General features: G+C 35.0%; 2 protein-coding genes across 9 annotated transcripts in view; both read left to right on the forward strand.

Moving 5' to 3' along the window:
• Positions 1 to 33: 33 nt before the first annotated feature.
• LOC100648315 (phosphatase and actin regulator 4B) overlaps positions 34 to 26,205 on the forward strand; it is a 397,768-nt gene continuing 371,596 nt past the window's right edge. Inside the window, exons 1-2 of one of the 5 annotated variants that reach the window (XM_048404195.1) lie at positions 34 to 228; positions 7,589 to 7,669. In XM_048404195.1, the coding sequence (XP_048260152.1) occupies positions 111 to 228; positions 7,589 to 7,669 (199 nt within the window). In that variant the 5' untranslated portion in view covers positions 34 to 110. Of the gene's footprint in view, positions 229 to 7,588; positions 7,670 to 11,049; positions 11,662 to 15,819; positions 16,314 to 26,205 lie in introns of those variants that run through there. The other 4 variants (XM_048404197.1, XM_048404200.1, XM_048404199.1 and 1 more) reach the window with 4 other exon arrangements.
• LOC100648428 (F-box only protein 7) lies at positions 1,842 to 7,361 on the forward strand. Of its 4 annotated transcripts, XR_001099802.3 has the most exons (6): positions 1,843 to 2,158; positions 2,235 to 2,495; positions 2,567 to 2,833; positions 3,330 to 3,414; positions 4,138 to 4,273; positions 4,541 to 7,361. XR_001099802.3 is itself a non-coding variant. In XM_012321128.3 (5 exons), the coding sequence occupies exons 1-5, from the start codon at positions 1,977 to 1,979 to the stop codon at positions 4,207 to 4,209; spliced, it is 867 nt and encodes a 288-aa protein (XP_012176518.2). In that variant the 5' UTR covers positions 1,842 to 1,976; the 3' UTR covers positions 4,210 to 7,361. The 4 variants fall into 4 exon arrangements, 2 of the variants coding, with proteins under 2 accessions (XP_012176518.2, XP_012176519.2); XM_012321128.3 differs by having other exon boundaries at positions 1,842 to 2,158; positions 4,138 to 7,361; XR_001099803.3 differs by lacking the exon at positions 3,330 to 3,414 and having other exon boundaries at positions 1,845 to 2,158.

A 26,205-nucleotide genomic window follows, 5' to 3' on the forward strand; every position in this document is an offset into this window, starting at 1 on the left:
GTCGAGTGTTATGAACCGCGAAGCGTGTGTGGAAGTTTCGAAAAAGGATTCGGATTCGAATGCGGCGAGGTAACTAGCCGTCGTGCGGATAAACGCGAGTTAACCTGAAAATGGCCGAATCGTGCGAGTCGGTGGTGTCAAGTGTAGTGACTAGTGTTGTGTCCCATGGGCAGACGAAAGTGGCTGAAACACCGAACCAGGAGGACGCTGAGATATCCGGTTCTCCCGGTATGTTAGCCCTGCTAAAATATCCCGTAGCAGTTTGAGAGCTATTTTATTCAAACGCGACTGTCGAGCGCGGCCATGCAACAAGTGGTACGGAGCGCTCTCGCATGCCGAACAGGAGCGTACAGGGATATTTATGGGCCCGTCTGGGCCTGTTCACTATCCCGGTATTTTCTAACTAACATGTCGTCGTCGATCACGTGACTCATCGTTCACCTATACGACTTAATTTTCGCGCGTACTAAGTGTCAAAAATGTCGGCGAATCACCGATGACATTTATCACAAACTGGTATTCGTAAAAGGTTTTGTTAAAAAATTTGACGCGTTACTTTTAAAATGACGATTTCTCGATGACGATTTATTGCAACATAGCATTTTTAATCTTATCAGTCCTTTCTCTCACCGATAATAAATTGATATATTTGTGCTTTTTTATTTGATTCATATCTGATAGTATTTTCTGTTTGATTAGTTTGCGAGCATTAGGTTTCAAACATTATATTTATGCATGAGTTTTATTGTAAATCGTTATGGCTGAGAGATTTAACATTACGTTACTGGCGGAAGGATTATTGCTAGACAGACAGATGGATAAGACACCGTGAAACAACTTTCTGAATCAGAGTAATTATTTGTATGGTTGAAATTGATCGTAAACGCACAAATCTGGTTTGCCTCAAGCAGTACGCAAGTTTAAATTTAATCTATGTACACGTATAACTGGCAATGTGTGTAATTGATTTTGTTCACCGTTAGCGACGAGTTCGTTGAGACATTCCCATGAAAAAAACGCAACGAGTTCCTATACCGGTTTTATTTTATTTATTTTATCTTCGTTTGACTGGCTTCGAATTTTTAATTTTCGTGGTGGCGCTGTTAAACAAGAAAGCTGTTAACGCGCTGTTTATCGAAAGCATCGCAGAAGCCTATAATTTCTGCAGTTAATTTCGTTAATTTTGTTTTAAATATCGAAAAATTGATTTAAGAAATACAATTGTAAATGGGTACAGTAATTTAATCACTAAGAAAGTGATATGACAAATTCTCTTATCGACGAAAAAATGACACACTCATAAGATATCCGCGATAAGCTGTAAACCATATAGGTATTAGATACGCGGGACTTCTTGCACGTTATCTGTCTACATCACTCAAACTGGTTGCACTCCTGTAACGTGACAAAACATTAACCATAACTTGTCATTTCTGTTACCATATACCGATATGTTCTGACATCTGTAAAATTGCTATGCTGCTCGACTGCGTATGTTAATTTATACGTGATTACAAATTAAACTGCATTAGAACGTATAGTATATACAAATAAATTGCTATTCATTAAATGTATGATATTTTTTTGTCTTTTCGATTTTGATCTGTTACAATCTGTATGTTTTCTTAGAGAGGTCGCCACAAAATATAAAAAGTCCAACTATTCTATAATCGGACCGTTTGAAATACACAAATATAATCATAAAATTAATATATTTCAATATAAATATCTGACTCTGTAATATTTATTTAGAAAATGGATATTCTTAATAAATATAGAAATAAATATTGAATAAAAATTTATTTCATAAAATTGAAACAGATGGCGCGGTATGATCTTTTAGTATGAAATGATGGCGTTAGTGGCGCAACCATGAAGTAACCTAACTTACTATAAACAAAACATTATAAGTGCAGTGATAGACATTGTACCGTAACTTGTGTGTTCAGAGGTTAAAATTATATTAGGAAAATATAATGTTGAAATCAATTTTAGCAGAAGAATGTACTCGTACCAAATTAGCACCATCGTTAGAAAGAATATTAAACGATTTAGACAGAGAATCCACGCATCACGATTATATTGTTGCTTTAATAATAGTATTGTTAGCAGAGGCTGGTTTTTATTTATCATCGTCATATAGTGACCGGCCACAATGGTACGCATTATCGTCGATAGCGTATTTTTTAGTCATCAATTGTATTATTGTATATTGTAAAATGCATCTGTCACAGTCCAAAACTACTCTATATACCAAAAAGTTGGAAATCGCGAGACACGGGAATATATGAAATGTATTTTCAACTAGAAAGCGTTCCTGATATAGAATGCAAACTAGTTGTAGTCCCTCTGGGAGACACATTGATTTTGAATTTTTTTCCCCTTATGGATGGAAAAACAACTTACAGTATAAGTGTACAGACTCTGAAGTATGTTAATCCTTACTCGAGTGATCTTTGTGGACGGTACATGAATCTTAAAGCAATATCTCACAGGTATAATAAACTTATAGCTATGTTAATTGTATAAAAATGATTATATTTGTTCTTATTAAATTGTTTAATAGGTTTAAGGATCAATTGTCTACACCAGTGCGTAAAGATCTATTTATCAAAGCTGGTGTGATGGGTCCTAGTCTTCAAACTATTCCAATTGAGTTGAAGTTCAGAATTTTAAGACTGCTAGATGCCTATAGTATAACAAAGATGGCACAGTGTTGTAGAGAATTCCATGATATATGCTCAGAATCACAATTATGGAAGGATTTACTATATAGAGATTTTCCAGGATGTTATCGTACAGTGTCAAATGGCAAAGACTGCTATCGTTTTAGGTACAAAAACAAAAAACTACTTAAACCGTTAAACCTTTAACTATTTAAAAGAACAAAGAAAAAAGCACAAGTTATGCATGACAAGGGCAATGTTTTAAAATGGTGTAATAAATATTTTTTAATTTATTATCCTTTGTATTCAGATATTGTAAAATATGTTTGTAAAAAATTCATGATGTTATAAACATTGTTGTGAAAAACGTATGTGAAAAAAATAAATTATAAATTAAAAAGTCTTGTAATACTAAGGTTATTTGTAAGTACTAGGACGTTTAACATTAATTTATTATAATTATTGAATTATATAACAGGTATATGTGATATTTCCAAATGCTTATGTTTATTCGTTCAACCTCGTTTCTATATAATAATTTGATAATACTTGAACTTTTACTTATGTATAGCATTCACACATATTTAAAGATTATTACTTCACGGTTTGATTATCTTGAATGCATCGTGGCACAAATATGAGTTTCATAATCGCAATTTACAGATTACCACTGAACTGCTGTTCCAAGAAACTAATTCCCGGAACATATCGGAAAAGCTATTTTGTTGGCCGTAATTACCGCAAGAAGGTTTTATTTTAATTTTCGATAAAGTATAATTTGAACTACTCAATTAATTGCAACACAAATAGTCCTAGTACCATTAATTAACTATAAGATAGACCTGGCATTATATAGAATTTCGTGTCTAGCTATAAAAAACGCAAGAATACTTTCTATGAGAATTGTTTCACTTAACAGGAGAAAATTAATATAATATCTAAATATTTTGAAAAATTGAAATCATCTATCATGATTAGAAAGTACATATTTTTATTGTTATAAATTTTTATTCTAAGCAAACAAATGAGCAGTGTGATATAATTTCCAGCATGAGTATATTTCTAATGAAATAATGTATACAAGCATGCAATCCTATTATTAGAAATAAAAATTTGCCGAATGGTAATCGTTTATTTACATTAAGGATTAGATCGATAAATGGTGAAAACCTGTATTTAAAATTTGTTTCTTTAATTACATGTATATATTGCATATGCCTATCATATAAGTAGATAAGACTAAAATGCACGCCTTCCAGGGCATTCCACGTCAAGTACTAATAGTTCATTTGTTAACGAGTAACTGTAGTACATGCTAAATTACCTAAGATATTTATGGGAATTTTTTGCAATCTACACTGAATTACAGAGAGCGTAGTTCTTAGCTTCATATCGTGTTCTAAAGATTAATTTGTTGATATAAAAACATTATTGTAAAGATTAATCTTTGGAAAACAATATTAATTACCAGGTCTCACCACGAAGAGGTGACTACGCATACGAGACCCACCCTGGACCCCTAATCCCATTGATTGGAAATTGAATATCTTGAAAAAGCTTGTGGCATTTACACAAGTTTGAGTTTAATATGATATCTACAGATATACGTGAGCATAAAGATTGTTCTTAAAATGTATTGCACAAATTCAGACTCTCTAAAATATATATCCTATATACATAGATATGTGTTTATATACGTGTAATATATAATATATATATATATATATATATATACATAATATTATATCACATTATTAACTACAATTTAATATATAGTTTATTAAGGAGAGTAGACTAGAGTATATATATGAGAATTCTTAAGAACATTTGTATTATATTTGAATTTTAAATAATTTTATTCTTTATGTTCTCAGGAACACGGAATACTACAGCTTACAGTAGTCGATTGAAATCCGCTAATTGTAAGAAAAATAAGTGAGAAGCATGCATACGAAGGTAGATTATTGTGACGTAAACTATTGAAAAATAATAATTATCAAGACCTACCCTGCACGAGTGTGATGACACTCGCTGCAATGAATGGCTTTTCAGTTTAAAATTGAGGTCGCATTTCAATTCAGATTATCATATTTGAATCTTTAACCAATCACCGAAGAAACCAAACCATGCGACTCACCGTCGTAAAATTGGAAATTAGTTGCTACAAATTCTTTGCTTAAGTCTATGAACGTTGTTTCTTTTGTTCTCAAATTCTTCTATCGGTTTTATAAAGGACACGTTTTGGTGGCAGAAAGGAACAGAACAGAAAGTAAATTATTAAAATATTAAATAGTGTTTTGAAATGTTATAGAAATAGAATAATTATTTCATTATTATAAGGAATTTATTAAAATTGTTGAATAATGTTTAAAGGTAGTGAATAATTAAATTAATGATTTTATGTTGTTATAAACGGATTTTTAAAATTGTTAAGTAATGTTTGAAAATATTATTGAAATAAAATAATTTATTGACAATGTTAAATAATATTTAGGAATGTTATAGAAATGAATCCGTGATTTAATTGCTATAAATAAAGTATTATAAATATTAGATATCGCCCAGCTTACGATAATATAAGTTTCCGTGTTGTCGATGTGTACGCTGCGAAGGCTCAGGTAGTAGTAACGATCTCCCCCTGTAGTATCACTCAAAGTCATCGTGAATGTTTGGAGAGAGGGCAAAACTTTTGATACGTCGAAATCTGATTTTCCTATTATAACAATCAATAATTTTTAGATTATTACTGCACATTTATACTTTCGGCAATTTATTATAATAATTAACATTATAATTCACATATTTATTGCAAGTTACAATTACATTTAAAGTTTCATGTCATTAGTTTTTCATCTGTAATTATATTAATATTATATTAAATGCTAGTTTATGATGGAAATAATTATGTTATAAAAATGAAGTTGACCAGTTATCGTCAATCATGCAATGGGCACGGTAAATGTACATATAGGTGGGGCAGATAAAATTATTACAAGTTGTTTTCTCCGAAGCTATCATATCAACTTGAAATTTTTTGGTGTTAAATAGTATAGAGGGATTAACACCTTAGGCTGTAAGATATTGTGCTGGTGAGTTTTTTGGGAATGAAAGGGATGTTACCCCTTTTTTTTTTTTTTTTTTTTTTAATAGGTTGACATTAATTTATCGATGTTCGTACAGATGTTATCAAATCTAACAACTTTTACCTAAGGTATTTTTTTTTTTTTATTTTACATAGTTAAAGAGTTATAGCGGAAAATACCTCACGTAAGGAGAGTTTCGTGGCGATGTGAAAAGAAATATATCATGCTTTGAAAACACGCATTTATTCTTGTGATAATAGCTTTGCCAATATTTGATAACATTATTGGAATTATAGATTTACATGCGGTCTGAATTTATCTTTTAATTTCTTTTCTCATAGTCAGTGTCGTTGTAATCACTTTTTCCTTTAAATAGCTCAATAAAAAATAATCAACTGACGTTAAATTAGGTGACCTATTTGAGAAATAATTTTCAAAGCAGAATAAATTTTTTTTAATGTTTTCCGACACCTTCGTGGAATTTTCGTTGCATAAGATATTTTCTTGTATAAGATAAAAAGAAATGGGGATAGTACATATTTCTGTCTTAAGAAAGTCACCATCACAATATCTTATACTGTGAGATGCTAGCCTCTTTGTACCATTTAACGTTTGAAAACTTCAAGTTGATATCTGTAATGGTTTCGGGGAAAATAGCCTATACCTAACACTTTATCTGTTCCACACTGTATAAAAATTCTACTCGGTATGAAATAAAAATTGCAATACTACATTTTCTAAAGGGGAAAGAATTGATATATTATTTAAATTTTAGATTTTTGGATTTTTCAGAGTGTTACTATAAACTTCGAATTTTTATTATTTATCATAATACTTTATATCAATTTATAAAGTTTTTAACTTATTTAAGCGTATACCGTCGTCCAACAATTATGTAGTAAATATGTATATGAATCTACTATGTTTACACGAATATAATTCTGCTTTATGTCATATAAGACTACGTTAAAGCATTACTTTACTTTAATTATTAATTTATCTTCTCATGTTGATTTATTTAACAAGATCGGAACATTATATCTATTACTGACTCTAATCGTAAGCAAGAAAAATAGGTAAATACAATACGTTATAAGCATGGTAACTTCTATTGAAAATTATCTTTTTATCAACCGCTCTCCATTCAGTTTGTATAACGATGAACAGAAATGCTATAGACATACAACATTCTTTATTTTCTAATTACGAAGTGTCCTGTTCTATAATGTATTTATAATTTCATAGAAAAATTAGGTTTTGATTCGAACCATTACTATACTTAATTGATAATGTCGTGTGCGACACGAAAATGATAAGAAATCAGGTGATCCTGAAACGTGAAATAGAAAAAAGCATTGTCAGATTTATTCTCATCTGTACTAATACACATGTAGTTCACTTATTAGTTAATAACTGAAATCAAGTCTAGATTCCAGATCACCTGGAAACCTCGACAAGAATTTTGAATGGTCTAGACTACACTGTGGAAAGCGTGAAATCGGTAATCTCTGACACATACTTTATCGATGATACACAAAGAAGTGTTAATCAAATAAAATTATGTATATAGAAGATTTTTCTTAAATAAATATTTTTGAAGATCCAGTATAAACATGTGCAAAGTTCTTGTCTTCATACGCCTCTAATCTTTACTCTCAAATATTTGTATAACATTTTCAAACATTTGTTTCAAATAGAATTAATTATATTTTTTTAAATGTTGTTTAATTATTTTTGATTTTATAGCATCATTCCTTTAATTATATCCTTACTGTCATATGAATTAAATTTTTTCCAATTAATTATACAAATTTATAATGTTCATAAATTATTTTTCAGCAGAAGAGATAACGAAGCCACCGCTAACCAACGATGATACCCAAAATGAGGAAACGACGACACAGAGTAATGGTGATACCGGTGAGTGATAACCAAGGCAACAACTGCTTCGCTCTTGCTCTACTGTGTTTCACTTCTGGTCGATACGTCAGATGGAAGCACACCTGGTTGCACCTATCGATCTGGTGTATCAGCAATGAAAATTTGTCTTTGTACACCGTGGAAACTAGTGGCGGTTTACGACAAAATGGAAACGATCGTCTCCATTGTATTTCCAAATATTATTATAGTCAATAAGCAAGCAATTAATTACGCGATAACTTTTAACCTGAGATAATGCTCATCATTAACAATCCCCGATATGAGTTTCGATTTGTCATTATGCAAGTGGGTATAAATAATTTTCCACGTGTATCGACGCTTCATATGTTTAAAATGCAACTCTGTTATTGTTGAAAAGCAGACTGTTGCATCTCCGACGCTAGATAAGGTTACAGAGATTAATACATTCGTTCATCAAACATTGATTATCTATCTATCTTGTACTTTTTACAACGGTACGTTAATAAACATGTGAATTTTTATTATAGACTCGTTCAAATTTATTTCGACATAAAGTATTCGGAGAATAAAATTAAAAATTAGAAAGACAGAATCTTCAAGGTGTTAGAAGACTTCCTTCACGATATTTTATAAAAATGTTAGAATACCTGCAAGGAGGTGAGAATTTCTATTACAAACTGCTTCGAATTTATTTAAACGAAAAATATTTGTTTTGGAAGGTCTAGGAGAACTAAGGGTCGTCGAGATGTTGGAGTAGAATAGGATGTTGGAAAATCTTCTTCGTGATATTCCTTAGTAGCTGTTTGAGGGATTTGATTGATCGCAGTCGGAATCTACTTCATGAAATAAGATATCATTTCTGGATTCATAATTTTTATGAGCAGGGATGCAAAGTCTCTGCAAGTACGCAAAATCTTAGTGATTACCTATCCATTCATAACTTTCATATTTTTTCGAAATGGTGCGGGTTTTACACTTTTGTCGATTGTAACTTTTATTGAAAGCGTATAGATATCCATATCTTTTTGCTTCTGTGCACCATGTTTATAAAATTTTCTCTTTGTCTCGATTGATGGTACGGTATAATATTATACTGAAATATTGAAGCTTTTCTTGAATCCATCGAACGTCTCTAATTAAACTATATAATTTTTATATGAAATATTTTACAAACATTCACACGACAAATTTTAAACGTTCATAAATTTTACACCACGAATTTCAAACACTCACAAATGTCATATTACACAGAAATATTTGTTTTAATCATAATCTTTGAAATATTAATATGTCTCGAAATTTTAATTGTAAGTAAATATTTTACTTTCAACATAAAATAGTAAAATACAGAAAGATATCTGCTTTATATTTCTTTTTGTAAACCGTAAACCACTCTGTTCTCTCCAACGAATTTTTTCGTTTTTATTTCCAATAAAAAGAAGGAGAAAGCTTCGATTTTGACACAACAACGCTATTATACGCTGGTTGATGTCCGTGACGTTGTACATCGTTAATCCGCGAAATGCAGTTGGGCAAGTGGATTCACATGTTCCACGCGATCCCACAAATTCGAAGGCTGAGTTCGATCGTTAGATACAGGATGGTTGATAATTGTTATTACGCTGCCGTTACGCTGTCAAATCGTAGTAGGAAAATGATTGAAACATTTCTGTAGATTGGGTTTGTCGTATGCAGCCTATAATAAATATGTCTTGTCGTTTCGACGCTCGATTTGTGTCCATTAATTTTGCAAAATCAGAGGTAAGGATTAAATTGGAAAACGGATAACCGATTCGAATATCTGCACAATATATGAAATTTCGGGATTAATTTATTATTATAGTTTTCATTCGTAGAATTTGATTTCGCTACGGTCTTTCGTCAAAGCGAATATTTTATTTTCAATTTTCTTTGACGTTAATACGTAACGATGGGTGTTCGTTAATTTTATCAAAGAATAATATATAAAGAATCGTATATGTAATTTTTATTAGAAACTGTGGAAGCCCAAGGAACATTCGTTGAATTGTAAACGAAAAAATTTGTTTGTTGCTAAATAATTGGAAGAAGTTCTATTTCAAACCGATTTGCTGAAAAGTTTACTTTGTTTAGTTGCGCCACTCTTTCAGCAAACATACGATATAGTTCCAACACTGTCATAGCAAATAGACATCAATATGCAATTTCCCAGTAAAAATTTCCCTAATAACGATTTTCCGTCTGTCCTATTTAATTCGCACTAATCCACTCTCTGATGGCAGAGAGAAAATCAAAAAGAGCAATGTGATAGGTGTTTCAATATTTATACGATTTTGTCGCGCCGTCACGTACGAGCGATTTATCGTTGTCCCGTCTTCCATTTCTAGCCCGAACTGTTCCGCGCCGCTGCGAGCGGCGTGACTTCTAATATTCTTCCCTTCTTCGACACAGCTTAACGAACTGGGAAGTTTTGGCACGGAACCGTCGAATAAACCTAGTCGAGCGTAATAGCCAACGATGTTCGCCACCGTAGCCCCGTTTCGCGACATTTTCGATCCTGGATTCTCATTTATTGTTAGTTTCATTCTAAAGGTAATTAAGGGAAAAAGGAAAAAGAAGAAACAATCTCCTTTCTCACCATTACGAACAGTCGTCGATTCATAGGATGCATCGCGTTGCCGAACGATGCCGATGCGAATAAATAGCGGGCAATTAAGCTGGCAGATTCGCGTGCGAGTTTTAATTATCGTTGTACCTAAACGCTCGCCACCGCGGCACTGATTAAAACGTTTGCCTTGCACTCGATTATTTTTCTTCAATTAGAGATTCAACTGCGAGCGCGATAATAATTAATAACGGCGAGGCGGGGTTGTTAACGCACGAATTTAGGACGAACCGCGCTGTAAGGTCGCCTAGGGGAACTGGGTCATAGCAGGTGGCGACTCGCAGAATGGGAACATCAGCAAAGAGAGAGGGAGAAAGGAAGAGACAAAAAGAGGACGTTGGAAGAGTGCACTTTTCAAAATCGGCCGCTAAACGTTTCGTTTCCGTGCTTGGGGAAGATGCACCCTCTCTCGCTGTTTTGTACAGCCTATGACTATCTTCTTTCCTGCCACCTCGTTCGCTCCATTTATCCTTCATCCACAATATTCTACGCCAGCTTCGCTCTTCCTATTCCTCTTTCCCTCTTTACTTTCCCGCTTCTCTACACCACGCTGTCTCTCTGCTCCACTCCAAAACGCAGAATTTTATAGCTTAAAATTCGAACAATCCGGAAGAACACGAGGGAAATGTCAACCGGAAAATTGTCATTTAAAAAAATAAAGCGAAAACATAGCTCGCGAAGTTTATAGTATATAGCGAGGCCTCTCGGAAACGGGACAACGACACATCGCTGGAGCATTCGTATTCCGGAATCGGGACTCGTTCACGGTTAGCTGGTATGCGCTACTATGTCGTATGCGTATTTCGAAGCCCGGTAGCGGGCTTAAGCTTGCGCCGTTTCGCCTTCCTCTTTCTCTCTCTCTCCCTGTTGCACCGCCCCCTTATCCTCTCGCTTGCTCTGACAGCCTGGCCAACCCTCTTTGTCGCTCGAGCGCGGATGTCGGCGTTCTCTGTTCTCCGGGTTGCTCCCTGGCTCTCTCTCATCCCCAGTGCGCGCATCGAACCCGTCCTGGACGAAAGTCCTTCCCGCTCCGTCGCGCGTACCACGCACGTTTCTTTGTGATCGAACCCTTCACGACCTACTCGATCGACGATCGTCGTGACACGCGTGCACGGCCCATTCTCCGCTCTCGTAGATCCTATAGATCGCCTCCCGTCGGATCGTCCTGTCGTCGCCTTGATTTCGTTCAGAATTTCCGATTCGTGGCGAATCATCGGACGCGCGCGTGCATCTGAAATCGCGTGTGGTGTGATCGACGTGGCTCGATCGAAGGTTTTTGCGTAACCACTGCAAGTGAAAGGAAGATTGTTGGCTCGAGAAGGGTGACGAGGCTGAGCTGGTCTTGCGAATCTGGACTAAGTGCGTGGTAAATATGTTGATAAGTTCACTCGTGCGGATTGCAAGTTTGGAATCGTGGAACGACTCGAAGTCGAGAGATCGAGAAATAGAGGGTCTCTTAACTCGACTGCTCTTTGCGAGCCTTCGTCTTCCTCCTTGCGGATTGTCCTCCGGAAAAGATTCACTTCGCGTACAGTTTCGCCGAGCTCGATGCTTCACGTGGTCTCTCCCTGCGGATACTTTCAGTTCTTTCTCCAGTGCTCGTTTTTCGATTGTTTCGTTGGGAGATAGGCAAGATTTGGTTAGTTGAATGGGATAATTGAGGAACTGATATGTAGCTTTATATTAAATTACGAACAATAGTCTGTATCACATAAGTTGATGAATTGACGCGATGTTTGGACGCACCACGCAAACTTTAAAAGAAATATCGTGTTAATTGTAGGCATAGTGGTATTGCTGCTGATGTTTGATTTGCAATCTGATATTCAGTTTGCTCTACAAATATCACATTTCCTAATTGCTTTGAATGATCATATAATCCTGTGATGATCCAGGTACAAATAGTACAGACTGTTTGATAATAATGTTTAGCAATTTGCAAACGTATAATCTTTATCAAAAGATGATATAAAAATTTGAATTTATTAGCGATAATCGATTATGATTTACTAGATACTGATCAAGGCAGAAATTATTGGAACGAAAATGTATATGTCTTGTATTTGCATAGCGTACAAAGAAAGACGAAAGCCAATAATTTTACGTCGTTAAAGACAATTCCCTGCATCCATATAAATTCCAGCACTCAAGCTGCGAATCAATCTTTACTCGAACAAACTCATGCAGTTAATATACGGTCCATTATATCGCTTTTTCCTTTCACCATTTACGATATTATATAATCTATCGAATCGTACGATTTTTAGCAAGCAAATATTTAAATGTGCCTTTTGGAAAGAGTTCGTACTTCCCCTATGATTCGTCGCGTTTATCATAAACGAATAATACAGTAAATATGGAAATGTATCTCTTGGCAAGAACCTACATTCTCTGTATCATTTATCTTACTTATCACGAACGATGTAATTCAAATTCTGCCGCATACTTTATACCGATAACAATATTGAAATAAATTTACAAAATTAAAAATTGATCGATCTCAGGAAAGAATAGATTGATAAAACATACGCTGCGATACTAGATTATTCTTTCTTTTTTTAATTGACGTATCTAAAAGATCACTTCGTTCTTGGAGATTACGTGATCATTTTGGTTATCCAATCGCTGTGTTATAAATGTATTTTAGAAAAGATAGCGTATTTTATATAAATATATCTTATACAAGAAATAATTCAAATTCGCAAAAATACGTCGCTATAGATTAACAAAATTCCGTCACAAAATACCATAAATTGTCTACCTTTACCATTTTAATAGCTCCAGTATCAGAGAATAAAGTTCTAAAGTACGAACTCAATGGTACAGAATGTTTTCCACGTCCAATATATCAACCGTCGCGGATTTCACGAAAGAAACATAAAGATACGCATTCCCGCTGTTTTTCATCACGCCGAAATAGTAATATCGATTTATTGCCGGCGGCGAGCGTGGTCGAGTCAATTTCAATTTCTCATGGACACGCAACGATAGCGCGGGCAGATTCCAATCGCGAACGGAAAATAAATTCTAGTAACGAACGAGTGAAGGTAACGGTGATCGCGAATCGAACCGGGAGACACGGATAAGCTTGGCCGTGGGGCCTCGTTATTAGCAGAGCAGTACTCTCGATTTATCTAAGGGAAAAACTCGTGGCCCTTCACCAACAAAGGCGCGGTTCAATCTCTGCTCGCAGTCCCTTCCTCTTTCCCTCGAGCGATCGATCAACCCGCGAGGCCCGACGTATTAATAGCCGCGGCGGTATAAATTTACGTGTGCAGAAACAGACGAGCGTCGCGACGCGTAGAGACAGCCATCCTTCTTTTTTCTCTCTTTGCTCTTTACTCCTTTTCACTCGTTTTGTTTTATTCTCACTTCGCTTTGTTGTTCAGACCGATACGCCGCCGGCTGGACCGTTTCGATGACGACATCTGATGCTCTTCGTGGTTGCGACGCGACGTGGGAAATGTCGCCACCCTGCGATGTCAGTTCGATACATTACTCCCTTTGTTTTTTCATTCTAGAACCCCCAAGCTATATTGTTTGCCACCATCAGGCAAATCTGCTTTCACTGAGACGAAAGTGAGTGGATGCTTTTGACTGAGTTTTTAGTTTACATTTAGGGGATCATCTTCTTTAGGGGTAGAGAAATAGGGGTGGCAAATGAGAAGAGGGCAAGCGAGGGTAATTTTGCTGAAACGATTTTTGTGTAACGCTATTGAGATTTTGGATGAAAATGGTGTGTAAACATTTTGCTACTTAATTAAGTATTCGGATGTTTCTTAATGATGTGAATAGTATTTGCATTTTCATGGTACATTGTTTTAAGTAAATGAGAATTAAAGTAATTCAAAAGTGATTGATAGTAATTATTCTCGGATAAGAACTTGTCACATTTCAAGTAGAACAGAATCACAAACGTACCAAATTTCTAGAACAACTGTACTGTTTATAATTTGTGTGTTCCAAATTATTGTATTACGCGTGTTAAGAAAAGGAAGTTCCGGTGTATTGTGATGATACTGAGGTTTAACAAATTTCGTAACAAAACACTATAACGCTTCAACTTCTACGCTGAACATTACCCGCCCGCTTTCCACACCTCTATCAAACAAGAGAGATAATTAGGGAGATAATTAGCCTTGCTCTGGTAGATTATGATGCATAAAAACAGCTAAAATTTTGTCAATGAATTGTAAAATGTTGAGCGTCAAATATACATAGTCCATAAAGCGTTCTTCGTCATTATATCTAAAAATGTATAAAATATGAAAATGTTCAGTAATATTTTTAGGATTAATAAACATTTTCGAAATAACGAACCAATACAATCGCCGTAATGATTTTCAGATATTTTTCTAGCAAAGAAAACTCGAAATTGTGATTAAAAATCTCGTAGTCATCACGAACCTGTACAAAATAGATCAATATATAATTTTTGTAAGTTAAAAAAATAAGTTTGGCGAAATACGACCATTTCCTTAGTTCCCTCGGAATTAATTTCAATTTTCGACCTAATAGACCAATACAGCCGCGATAGTGATTTTAAAAGAGTAATAGCCCGTTACATTATTGGCAAACTTTTCGTAGAAACTTCTATTGAACTCGTGCCAACAGAAATGTCCAGTAGTGTAGGTATATACCTATGCGAAAATTGCTTTTGTGACATTTTTAATGTAGAAGCGTAGCTTGTCTTACGATCGATTAAAACGGCTTACATAAAGTAACTGCTTATCGAATTACAGAGATTGCGGTAGTTGGATAGCGACGTTCCAAGTAAACGCTTTATGCAGCGGTCTGCTCTATCGCATTAACAGAACAGTCTGACATCATGCAACATTATTGAGACTGTAACTTTATTGTTCTTTAGGGGATGTTTAGTATTCTAATTTAGATAATCTTCGTTTGTTCTTATTATTTAGCGGCCCACGTTCCCGTCTCATCGCGCACTTCCTTGTTTCAATTTTCAGTTCGTAAAGCCCGATGAAGTAAAATAATGTGTTGTTAAAAATCCAAACAGATCTAACATTGGAAGTACCAGGGTAGATTTAACAATGGAATTATCGAAATAATCAATTTGTAGTTTTTATAGAAATTTATAGTTTGACGATGAATTTTTTAGAATTTGAATAATTTCTTTTGTAAAATATACGAATAGAAGCTTATTTCTCATCTTACGTTTCTATTTTTTTAAATTCTTTACGTTTTATTATTTTCCCGCCAAGTTCTATATTTTAAAGCTTGATAATTATAGCATCAAGCAAATGTCAGAATGGAAAGAGCATTAATACGTCTTATCCGATATAATGTAATTTATCGTGCTTCCTTTCCTGTAGTCCTCATTTATAAATATTATCATACATTAACACAATTATTAAGAAAGAATACACGCCAAACCCTTATACGTCTCACGCAACGGAATCAACATCAAAGGAAGGAAACATGGAGGAAACAATGTCTCGAGCTCTCTTTTTCGCTTCGAGAGGAGTCTCGTTCCACGTTCCTTAATCGATCCGTCTATTGCCAGCATCATTGAGGAGGATAGAAGAAAAGAAAACAAAAAAACGCGTTCGTAGGTGGTGTGTGTGTGCGGGCCAGCGAGAGGCAGAAAGAAAGGGAAAGTCGATGATCGGCCCGGCGATAGTTCAAGCTGGTGGTGCGTTCAACCAATATTCGCGGTGAATCGAATACCAGTGTACGGTGGAAACGCGAGTTTCACGCGATGCCAGGCGAGCATCGGTGAGACGAGCGTAATCGCGGGAAAAGTGGAACCCGACGAAGAAATCGGGTATCGTGCGTACGAACGATTACGTTTGCCCCGTCGAACTATTCGTCGTGCTGAGGATATCAACGTCAACCTGTCGCTCTCCGAGGTGTTGAGTCTGCTGGACCACGCCGACGACGACGAGGTCCTCGCTGGCACGTCTGAGGAAAACCGGAGGAGAGCCCTGTGGCAGTTTTATTCCACGGGGATGCTCACGCACAGCCACAGTGACGGCGAGTTCCCGATTTATTCTCAGGGTGAGTTCCCTTACGGGATTTCGTTATCTGTGGTTATCGTTGTCGGTCTTGTTGCACGTTATAATTTAATTTCATAATGCTTTATGTAAGTATCCTTGGGAAAAATTCGAGGATTTTATTTCGTACGAATTTTTAAATAAGAATGTCAGTTAAGAAAATGATATGGAAATTAGAGTGCATTGCACTCTGATTAGAATACATTAATTATTCTGTTTCTGTTAACAGATTTGTAGAACTTTTGATGGATAGGTTTCGCATGAATTTGTTGCACATGATTGATGTTGATTGTTGAATGTTGATTAAGCGAAGAAATCTAGTGAATTTAGTGTTAGTTTCTTCATTTCTTTTTTTTTTTAATAATTAGTGAACTTCTGGAATGTATTATTTCTACTGTCTTTTATTGTGAATTTTTTGTACGATATGATTGTTGATTGATAATTATTGATTAAGCAGAAAAGTGTAAAGAAATCAAGAAGAAATAAATTCATCTTTTTATTTTTATTAAGAGTTGTAGCTTTTGGAGAGTGTTATTTTTGTAGTGAGAAAGAAAGAGGATTTATAGATTGTAGACATTGGATAGTTTTTATTGGATAATTCATTCTTGGCGATGTAAATTTTCGAACTTCGTTATTTATTTCCCTGATTTATAATTATACATAGATGCTTGTTGTTATTTTCTTTTTATAAAAGGAAGTTTTATTACAAAAAGATAGATGCTTGCATTTCATAATAACGCTTTAAGTAAAACGTCCATCATTTGTTTAAAAGCGTAGTAATTATAGAAAGCCGGGAACAGATATATAATTCAGAGAAATTGCATTTGCTAAACAATGAGATTTGTGTCTATATATGTGTAATTAACAAATATGTATATCATTTAAATAAAAGAATTCTAAAGATTTAATACGATGTAAAAAAGATTCTATAGCATCTGCTCGAACATTTAAAACACTTTTTACCTCCTTTCACAAAAAATACTTGATACTTTTAACGTTCTAAATTCTTATGTTTCAATGTATGTAATCGTTATATGTGTACCTCTCGAAGTGAAAGTACAGGGCGTTACACACAAGGAAGCAAAGTCATTGTGATTTATAAAAGCCGTATTATGAAGTAAAAGTTCGGCATTCTTCTTTTCATACGTGTAGTTAACTGCTACAACATTCATAAAACTTTCAGTATCAGTTGTATACGAACTGAATCAGAAATTAAGAAATATACATTCAGTCATATTTAAAAGGTACTCATTTTTCATAATTCTGTTTGAACTTGTAACTATTTCTCTAACTTCTCCAGTGAAACTTTCGTTGCCGTATCTTCGGCTTTTCTCCTGTGATTTCTCAATTGATCTTCGTGCTATACTCTCCGCACCGATCCAGTTCGGTATTCGTAATGTATAGGCAGGAACAATGAAGCACGTCTTGAATTTCCATCATTAGTCCAACCGGATATCCAGTCACACCGATTCTAATGAGTTTATCGGTATTAATGCCAACTGTGTTTATGGGTCATCGGTTGCCCTAATTCTAACTCGATCGAAACAGTAACGGGTTCCTCGAATAATTAAGCCAAACGAGCAATCGTTGGATTTCTATCGCAGCTAGAGCAAATATTGATATATCGTGGATTTTAGCATGACCATAAATTAAATATTTGCAGTTCTCTAATAATTTAAAAATACACATACTATGTAATCCGAAGGTATTTCCTGAAGGAAAGTTCTGTTCTAACTGCACCATTTTTTTAATTAAACCTCCGTAGCGAAAGTTTATTTTACATGCACGAAGCTGAATTCATAGTTACACAAACAGGAGAAGCAGACAGCGAGTAACGTGGAATAATGTTATTGGGAAATATGATAATTTCTATTATAAGATTAAATAAAATAATTTCTTAAGATATCATTTTAAAAAAGATATCATTAAAAAGTTTCTTCTTACGTTACGCATCCATATGTTTCATAAAATGTTCGACACCTGGTATAAAAATCTTTCACGACGCTCGATAAAATGTACAGAATTAAAAATCCACTTAAAAAGTTGCAGAAATTATTCCACAAATTTTCCGACAATTATTACAATCTCATTGAAACACTAATTCGGAACTTTAGTTTCCAACTTTAACTGTCTTGTACAACGAATAATTCATACATCGTGAAACGTGCTGCAGAGGGTGTTCTTCGTCGTGTTATAGTTTCACGTTGCAGCCTCGTCGCGAGGAAGCACTGCCAAATTCGCTCCGCTCCAGATGCGTGCGTTCCGCGGTTCCGGTAAAAATCCAGGTCCCACCGCAACGAAAATTTACGTCACTAAGAGGCGAACGTGCGCAGCGATGCGCTTGCCGTAACACTGCTTCCTGCATCCTTCGCCTCGTCTTCCAAGCCGACGACCTACTGAGGGATAAGCAGAGGATGTGACTGCGTAATCAATTTTTGCGCGGACTTTTAATTGCTGGAGTTTTACGCAACGGAAAATTCACCGCCGACGATCGCCTACTCCCACAATTGCGTCACGTGGCTAGGTTACTCGCTTCCTAACGCGTTATTAACCATCAAGACATAGTGGCTTGTAAAAGAACTTGGCTGTAAAGATTTTACGTGCTTTTTTACTGTATATTCAGTTCTTAAAATGGAATCTTCTCAAAATTTACATTCTTTAATTCGTTCTTAATACGTTGATTGATCCGTGTTACTAAATTTGTTGATAACGTTTAGAATAAGATACATTTCATAGAGTAAACGTAATTAACGTAGCGTGAATTATTTAGCTAATATTGTCAGAAAAAATGCGCAAATGTAATGTGATATTTTGCAAAAGTTAAATGTTATGATATGGTATACATCGGTCTATTGCAGCAAAATATATATAATTCAATGCCTAACAGTCTATGTGTTACATTCAAAGATCAATACCAGTTAAGCGTAGTATATATGTGTATTGTAGAGAATTAAATTAGTTTATTTAAGAAAAGTAACAAAAGAAAATCCAGAGATTCGTTTGAGAAACTGACGAGATCCTGTATGAGAGAGGACGAACTTTCGTGAGATTTGTGCAAATGAATTTTTGTGCAGTTAGGCGCGAATGATGTTTAGAAAGTTCGAATGATGTTTAGTTGCTGGAGTTCGAACGAGACATGTGTTTCGTCGGTTTGTGGAAGTTTCGGTGCGCTTTCGGCTGTGAAATAACACACAAATTTCACGCTATTTATGCGTGTTTGAGAAGTGATGATAATTGGGATAGTTGTTAATTGGTGATTTGGCATTAGCTAAATCATAAAGTTATATATATTATATAGTCAGTCTCTTTATTAGGAACTTACATCTGGTACTTGTAATTGTAAGACTTTAAATTTAATAGCTAACAAAATAGGACGATCTGATTCAATAAAAGCTTTTGGACTCGATAATTTCTCAGGTATCTCTGAAAATTCGATAAAATAAAAAGATATAACGCAAATGATTAAATTATGAAAATTAAAATCGCTATTAAACTTACCAGAAGTAATTATGCAAGAAGTAGAAATTTTCACAACTCGATAAATTGAAAAATTATTGTCAAATTATTTGAAAGCCATTGTTAATTATTAATTTGGAGAATTGATTTAAAAAATGTCAATTTATTGCGCTTAGCATTTTAGGGTTTTCAATAAGAGCATGAACCTAAAAACTAGAATAAAGGATTTCTTGACAGCCTTTATTTCCTGGAACATGAAGATATGTTACATGCGAATGATGTTAGATTTGCAAGCTGAAAGAGACACAGCTTCCTTCTCTTGAAATCTAGTGTTCTCGCGAATTTATGGTACTATGTATGTCAGTTTTTATTGGAATGTGGGAAGGCACTCCAAGCGCTTCAGGTTTTAATTGGAATTTCGGAACTCTGTCTAACCATAGATAAGCGAACCAGGTAAATGCAGGGAAGTTTACACAACGATTCAGGGTCGGAAAAATAACAGAAAACTTCGTTTTCATATTTGAAATTCAATATTATAAATTGTAATTCTTATAAATTTCATCGTAAACTGAAGAAAGTTGACGAATAAAAATTAGTTTTCCGCTGTTTAATTCAATTTATCATCGAACGTAATAATAGTATTTTTAATTAATCGTAAAATATTGACCCGAATATCGAAGATAAATAAAATACAAAAACACTCTCTAGATGGGATTGCTTTTATGTTAAACTCCCAGCTATAATCGTAACTTAATCATAATGGATAATAATGATTTTAAAGCAAAATCGTAATATATAAGATAATTGGTAAAATTAGGCTTTTACCCAATTAAATTGCAAGGAGATAGTAGATGCAAATACGAGAGAAAATAAGCCTTAAATTTTAAAACATACGTACAGATATCAATTTTTCAATCAATTTTCAATCAAATTAAGAATAACGTAACGAGTCAAGCGTAAATATTTTGTTTGTAGAATACCATTTGTAGAAACTTTCGCGCCCGAAGATAAAATCCTTTTCCTGACATTGTACTTTAAAATATTGTCAGATATTTTAGAGCTTTCTTCAAAAATTGCATAATTCACTATTCACACGTCGCCGAATATCATTAACCCATTTTGTATCAGTCTCATTTCGATGTTTCAATGCTTGGCAGACTAATGGAATGGGAATTAGGTGTCGTTCTATTTTTTTCAAAATGATCACCTTTATGGCTACATATTTTAGTCATAATTTATTCTATCTTTAAAATAGGATGGATCAATACAATTTCCCTGAACTGAATAATTCATATGCAATCAATAGCGAATGTGTTAATGAGTTAACCTTCTTCATCTTTCATCTTCCTTCTTCTTCTCCTTAAAGAAAAGAAATAAAAGAAAGATAACAGGAAAAGCAAAAGCACAGTAAAGTACAGTATGTCATGATGAAACATATCCAGCACAGACCTCCAAGGAGTTCTAACATCGCGCGAAAAATTTCAAACAAAGATATATCAAGATCGCAAAGCTGTTGGTTGGGCAGGCCCTTATCGAAGCATGGCAAGTTTCTTGTATGATGTTCGACGTGTTACTTATTACTCGTCGACACTGAATGACGTTGAGAAGTCCCGCGAAAGAAGCTTGATTTATCGCGACCGGAATCGGCGTGTGGATAGCATGAGAAAAGTTGCAGATGCGATCCTGCGACGTTCCACATTCGAACAGTCGATAAATCGCGCGTCAAACGCGGCCAGGTCGAAAAGAAAAGCAATTTGCATTTTGTTTTCCGCGTCGTTTCGTTGTTGGCAGCTAAGCGAGACAAGTTTCCGAGCAAACTCGCGTTTCCTTCCCTTCTATCGCAGGAAGTGGATCGAGAATAACGTGGCTGTTCGTCGGTTTATCGTTGTCCTGGCCATCAATCATCGTCTGCGTCGATTTAACGTCATTCTGACTCGTATTAACAGAAATAATGGACCTTAATGAGCGTAGAATGCCTTGTTAATCGTGTCATGGGTCAGATAATTGAGGAGAATTGCAAGAGAAATGCAATAACGCTACTCTTCTTAGTTGAAATTATATTTCTTTGTTGCTGCCTGTCACCTTTGTCTCTCTTTCTATGATCTATACTGTTTAGTTATTATTTTGTAACAGCCTGTATATTGTAATGTAATATATAATTATAACTTTATTTGAGAGGCAAAAATCGCAGGGTTCTTTAAGTATTTGAACATATCTGGAGAGATGAAAAGATGCCAAATAGTTTTTGTTAAATGAAAGAATTAAATACATAAGGATAGGAAAAACATTAAACGTGAAGTTAATGGCATTGGAAACTGTTGGACTTCAATCAAGTTAAAGTGCATGACGGAATAGTTCTTGAGTGGTACTGTGTTTGATAAGATAGAAGCACAGTAATCGATTCGAGGGATTGCCGTAAGATAAGGGAATTAACTTTCCTATAAATTGATGCTCTGGAATTCGATTCCAATTGATTTACACTCAATAAGACATGTTCAATACCTAAAATTTTCTAATTAAATCTGACTCGATGAATCACGGCAGGAATATATAATTTGTTAATTCATTACTTTCTATAAATTTGTTCGTTATAGACTTCTTCTGTGTATTCTGAGTCGTTATGTTCGATGTTTCCCTGATAATCTAAATATAATAAATTAGCACATTTTTTTTTTTTACGAGAATACTAAGTGTCCTAATAATAAATAATATGCGTTAAAAATTTGTTCGATGCAGTTTGATAATTTCTTCTATTAATTAAGGGAATTAATTATACACAGTCCTGATATAAAATTGTCGAAATACGAATTATCCTTTTCTACAGAGCTCTTGTCAAGACGACAAAATCTCACAACAATACAACAAAGAGTATCTGGTATCTATCTCGCAAAACTCGTACGATTACTTTCATTGATCATCGCGATAGATTTGCAGAATGACGAAGCACGTATTAGAAATTACGGCAGAATATCGTCAGTCCATCATACGTCACTCGATTAGTATTCCTCGAGCTAAATCTGTCGCGGTAAATCTACCTTCGAATTCCCATCGTAATTTCGAATCGAAGTGACTGGTTAAACGCGTCGGATTGCCGCAAACGGCATTCGAAGTTTAATTGCGCGAGCCGTGGCCGCTTCGGTCCGCGTCACGCGTTTTCACGGAACGTCGCGAACACCGTTCCTTTGTTTCCTCCGAACCTGGTTATTTTCTATCGGGGTAGACACTTATCGATTCAACGACCCTCGCTTCACGGGAACTTCCACCAACGTCCGAGCTTTTATTACGAGTTTGATGCAGACTTTGATTTCCCGCGTGACGAAAAAAGATTTAAGAGTTAAAAGATGAATCCGTGGAATATGAACGAATCCTCTTTTCGTCTTAGTCTTCCATTCGTCTGACCATAGCAATGGACGATTTTTCCTGTCGAAGCATCCAGAGATGGAGTAAGATTCGAATCTTATTCCTCTGCATAATTTCGTCCTCCATTCTTTAGCTATTTTGTATTGAAATATTTCTTTCTAGTCGTAAAACGATATTAATGTAAAGAATTTCACGAAACCGTGCTTTTTCCCCGTGATCATTGTACGAGCAATTCACAAGTCAAACCTGAACTCCTAACTTTCTGAAATTTTTTAAAATTTTAATACCAAAGAACTTGATCCATACTTATCTTGCATTATAATTTCATCAATGTTTCCTACCTTTTACTTTGTCGAGTTAATCGATTGCATCTGCGATGCATATGCTGCAAGCTACTATCATTGAACGACTTATCGATTCTACCACTCACATTCATCGTCGGAATACCTTAATAGTCACTCCATCATAATCGCTTCATAACACAAAGGCGAGCACGTATTCCACACGTGTTTCGAATTGAATCGAACAAGCTCATTCATTGAACTCTGAATATCCCGGAAGTCGTAGCTGATGTTTAACCTTCTAGGAGACTCGTTCGCGTGAAACTTTTTTAATATTTCGAAATTTTCGCGACGTCTGTTCAGGGTAGGGTTTTTTGTAATTAACTGATTAAACGAGGGGGCGCTACGTTATCCGTGGATTTGACGAAAAAAGGAAATTAGCTGTTCGTTCGATCAGCCGACGAAGGCGAAGCACGATTTTTTGTCGGGATGAAAGTTACGTAGTCGCCCCAATTGAAGGTCGTTCGTCCTCGGATTGGAAACGTAGGGAAACTGCGGACGCCTTACCGAGCCAACGACTTAATTTTCATGAGGGCGTCTGTTTTATTTCGCGAGCACACGAGGGATTCGTCTTCCTTCCGTGCGGACGAGAAATTTAGCTCGCATCCGCGGGACGTGACACGCGTTCAACATTATGGGAACGTGTTCTCTGGAGAATTTCATTAAACCGGACTCTGGAATCGGCGACCGTGAAACGTTGATTTACGTTTGACGCCTCGTTGCGATACGGTGACTTTAAACGCACCTCCACTAACGATCATCATTCCTTTCAGGTGTTCATTACGGCTTTTTCGTGTTTCCTCGAGATTATTTGCTGAGCGTTAAATTTTATTTTCGCCCGTTAACGTTCAGATTTATCTTAAACTTATTATTCAAGAACATACAAATATTTTTGCATCTTAAACGTCCATAATTTCAGATGTACAGTACGGCTTTCTCGCATTTTCTTAAGATTATTCGTTAAGCACTCAATTTTATTTCAACCTTTAAACGTTCAGGTTCATTTCAAACCCATCATTTTAACACAAATCTGTTTGCATATATTCAAACAGCTACTTTTAGGAGTTCATTATACCTTTTTAGTGTTCTTCGTAATTATTTTCCGATTGCAAGGCGGTCCACTATTTTGTTCAATAATTTAATTTCTTCGAAGAATTTATAAATTTGTCTCTCTCGCCTATCGTTAAAATATAAACAAAAGACATTATCTACGAATAATGTTCCGTAAATCTGTAGAGAAGCTTTTTAAGAAAACCGCGGAGGAGTGAACTGACCGGCGATGCTCGCGTGTTTCACGTGCTTACACGTACTGGTCGCTTCAACCTACTCTTATATGTCGTAAGCAGAAGTATCAAGGTGCTACTTCTTTCTTTTTCTGGTTTTTATAGAATGCTTCGCCATAGGAAATTGAAGTCAGTAACTAATCTTATTTCGCCTTGAATCACAAAACAAAACATCTTTACAAGTTGATTTTCTTACTAATGGTAACAAAAACGAAGTTAACGAAGAAACGAAACGAATCTTAAGCTAGGGGTTCCACATCATCGGATGCAGTAGCAAATTAGCAGGTTCGTGTCGAGACGGCGAGGCTAACCGAAGGGAGGATTAATCCGATTTGCATTTAATCAGTACGCGAGCCGTGCGTTGAATATTCAAAACACACATTGAAGGGTTTTGCTGGATTGTCGAGTTGTTGCATTAGGCGGTTCGCTGCTATACATTTGTCTTCCTTCATGAACGACGCTACGATGGCCTATATATCGTGTTTTTATTCCGTTGTAAAAATATAAAACACGGTAATAATTTTTTTCTTAGAAAAAGAAATAAATCGCAATGAGTTATTATCGTTCTAAGTTATCATATCCATGGCAAAAATTGGTTAGTTGACAAATCAAACAAAATTCTAGCGTTGGATTTATTTTCTCCAAATTTGTATTTTTATTGCGAACAGTTTTAAGAATTTGACTTAACGAGAAATTCTATAATGTAATAGAGGCACGTACGATGTGTAATTTTTATTAATTAGTAAATATTTCAGAAGTATGACTTTGAAGTATGTTTGCTTATATGAGTCAGTTGAGAAACAAAATAATTAACTACATCTTGTGATACCTAAAAGAGAAAGAGATAAACACTGATTAAGGTTTACAAATTTTCAGAAAATGGATTTATTTAGTTTGGATACTGATGGCTTACATTTGAATCGATAATGGAATCTATGATATTGTTTTTCCTTGTCTAGAAGATGATATTAAAGATAATTATCGAACAGAATGAAAAAGTAGGCGAAAAATATTGAAATCTAAATGTTTGAAAGTGGGAGAAGAACAATATCTGGCGCCAATCCCTCGTTTGTTGAATGGTTAACACGTTACATAGGAATCACGAGATATCTCGTGTTTCTACCTTATTGCTTGCAGGTGGATCATGAGATATCTCGTGTTTTATTGTCGATGAATATTCATTATTCAGCATCGAGTAACACAACAGCTTAATTTTTGAGCAAATTTGCCTTGCTTAATCGTGCTATAAATGTTAATCACGTTTTGTGTTGGATACAAACATATTGCTCATTATTAATACACACGTTATATAAATTATAGGATCAATGATTCCTGTTGTGGATCATTAATAATTACCATTCTATAGATTATTTTCTAAATAATAATATCCTTTCTGTGTTGAAAAGAGCTGGTAAAGTATAGAACCAGGTTTATTCTATTTATATAACATGCACTT

This window comes from Bombus terrestris, chromosome 3, assembly GCF_910591885.1.
Source record: "Bombus terrestris chromosome 3, iyBomTerr1.2, whole genome shotgun sequence".
Classification (NCBI taxonomy): domain Eukaryota; kingdom Metazoa; phylum Arthropoda; class Insecta; order Hymenoptera; family Apidae; genus Bombus; species Bombus terrestris.

Bases quoted from the DNA above. Each gene is read 5' to 3' on its own strand.
- LOC100648428 (XM_012321128.3), top strand. From the start codon at position 1,977: ATGTTGAAATCAATTTTAGCAGAAGAATGTACTCGTACCAAATTAGCA. The intron at 2,159-2,234 runs GTACGCATTATC...CATCTGTCACAG, and splicing joins TATAGTGACCGGCCACAATG to TCCAAAACTACTCTATATAC. The intron at 2,496-2,566 runs GTATAATAAACT...ATTGTTTAATAG, and splicing joins CTTAAAGCAATATCTCACAG to GTTTAAGGATCAATTGTCTA.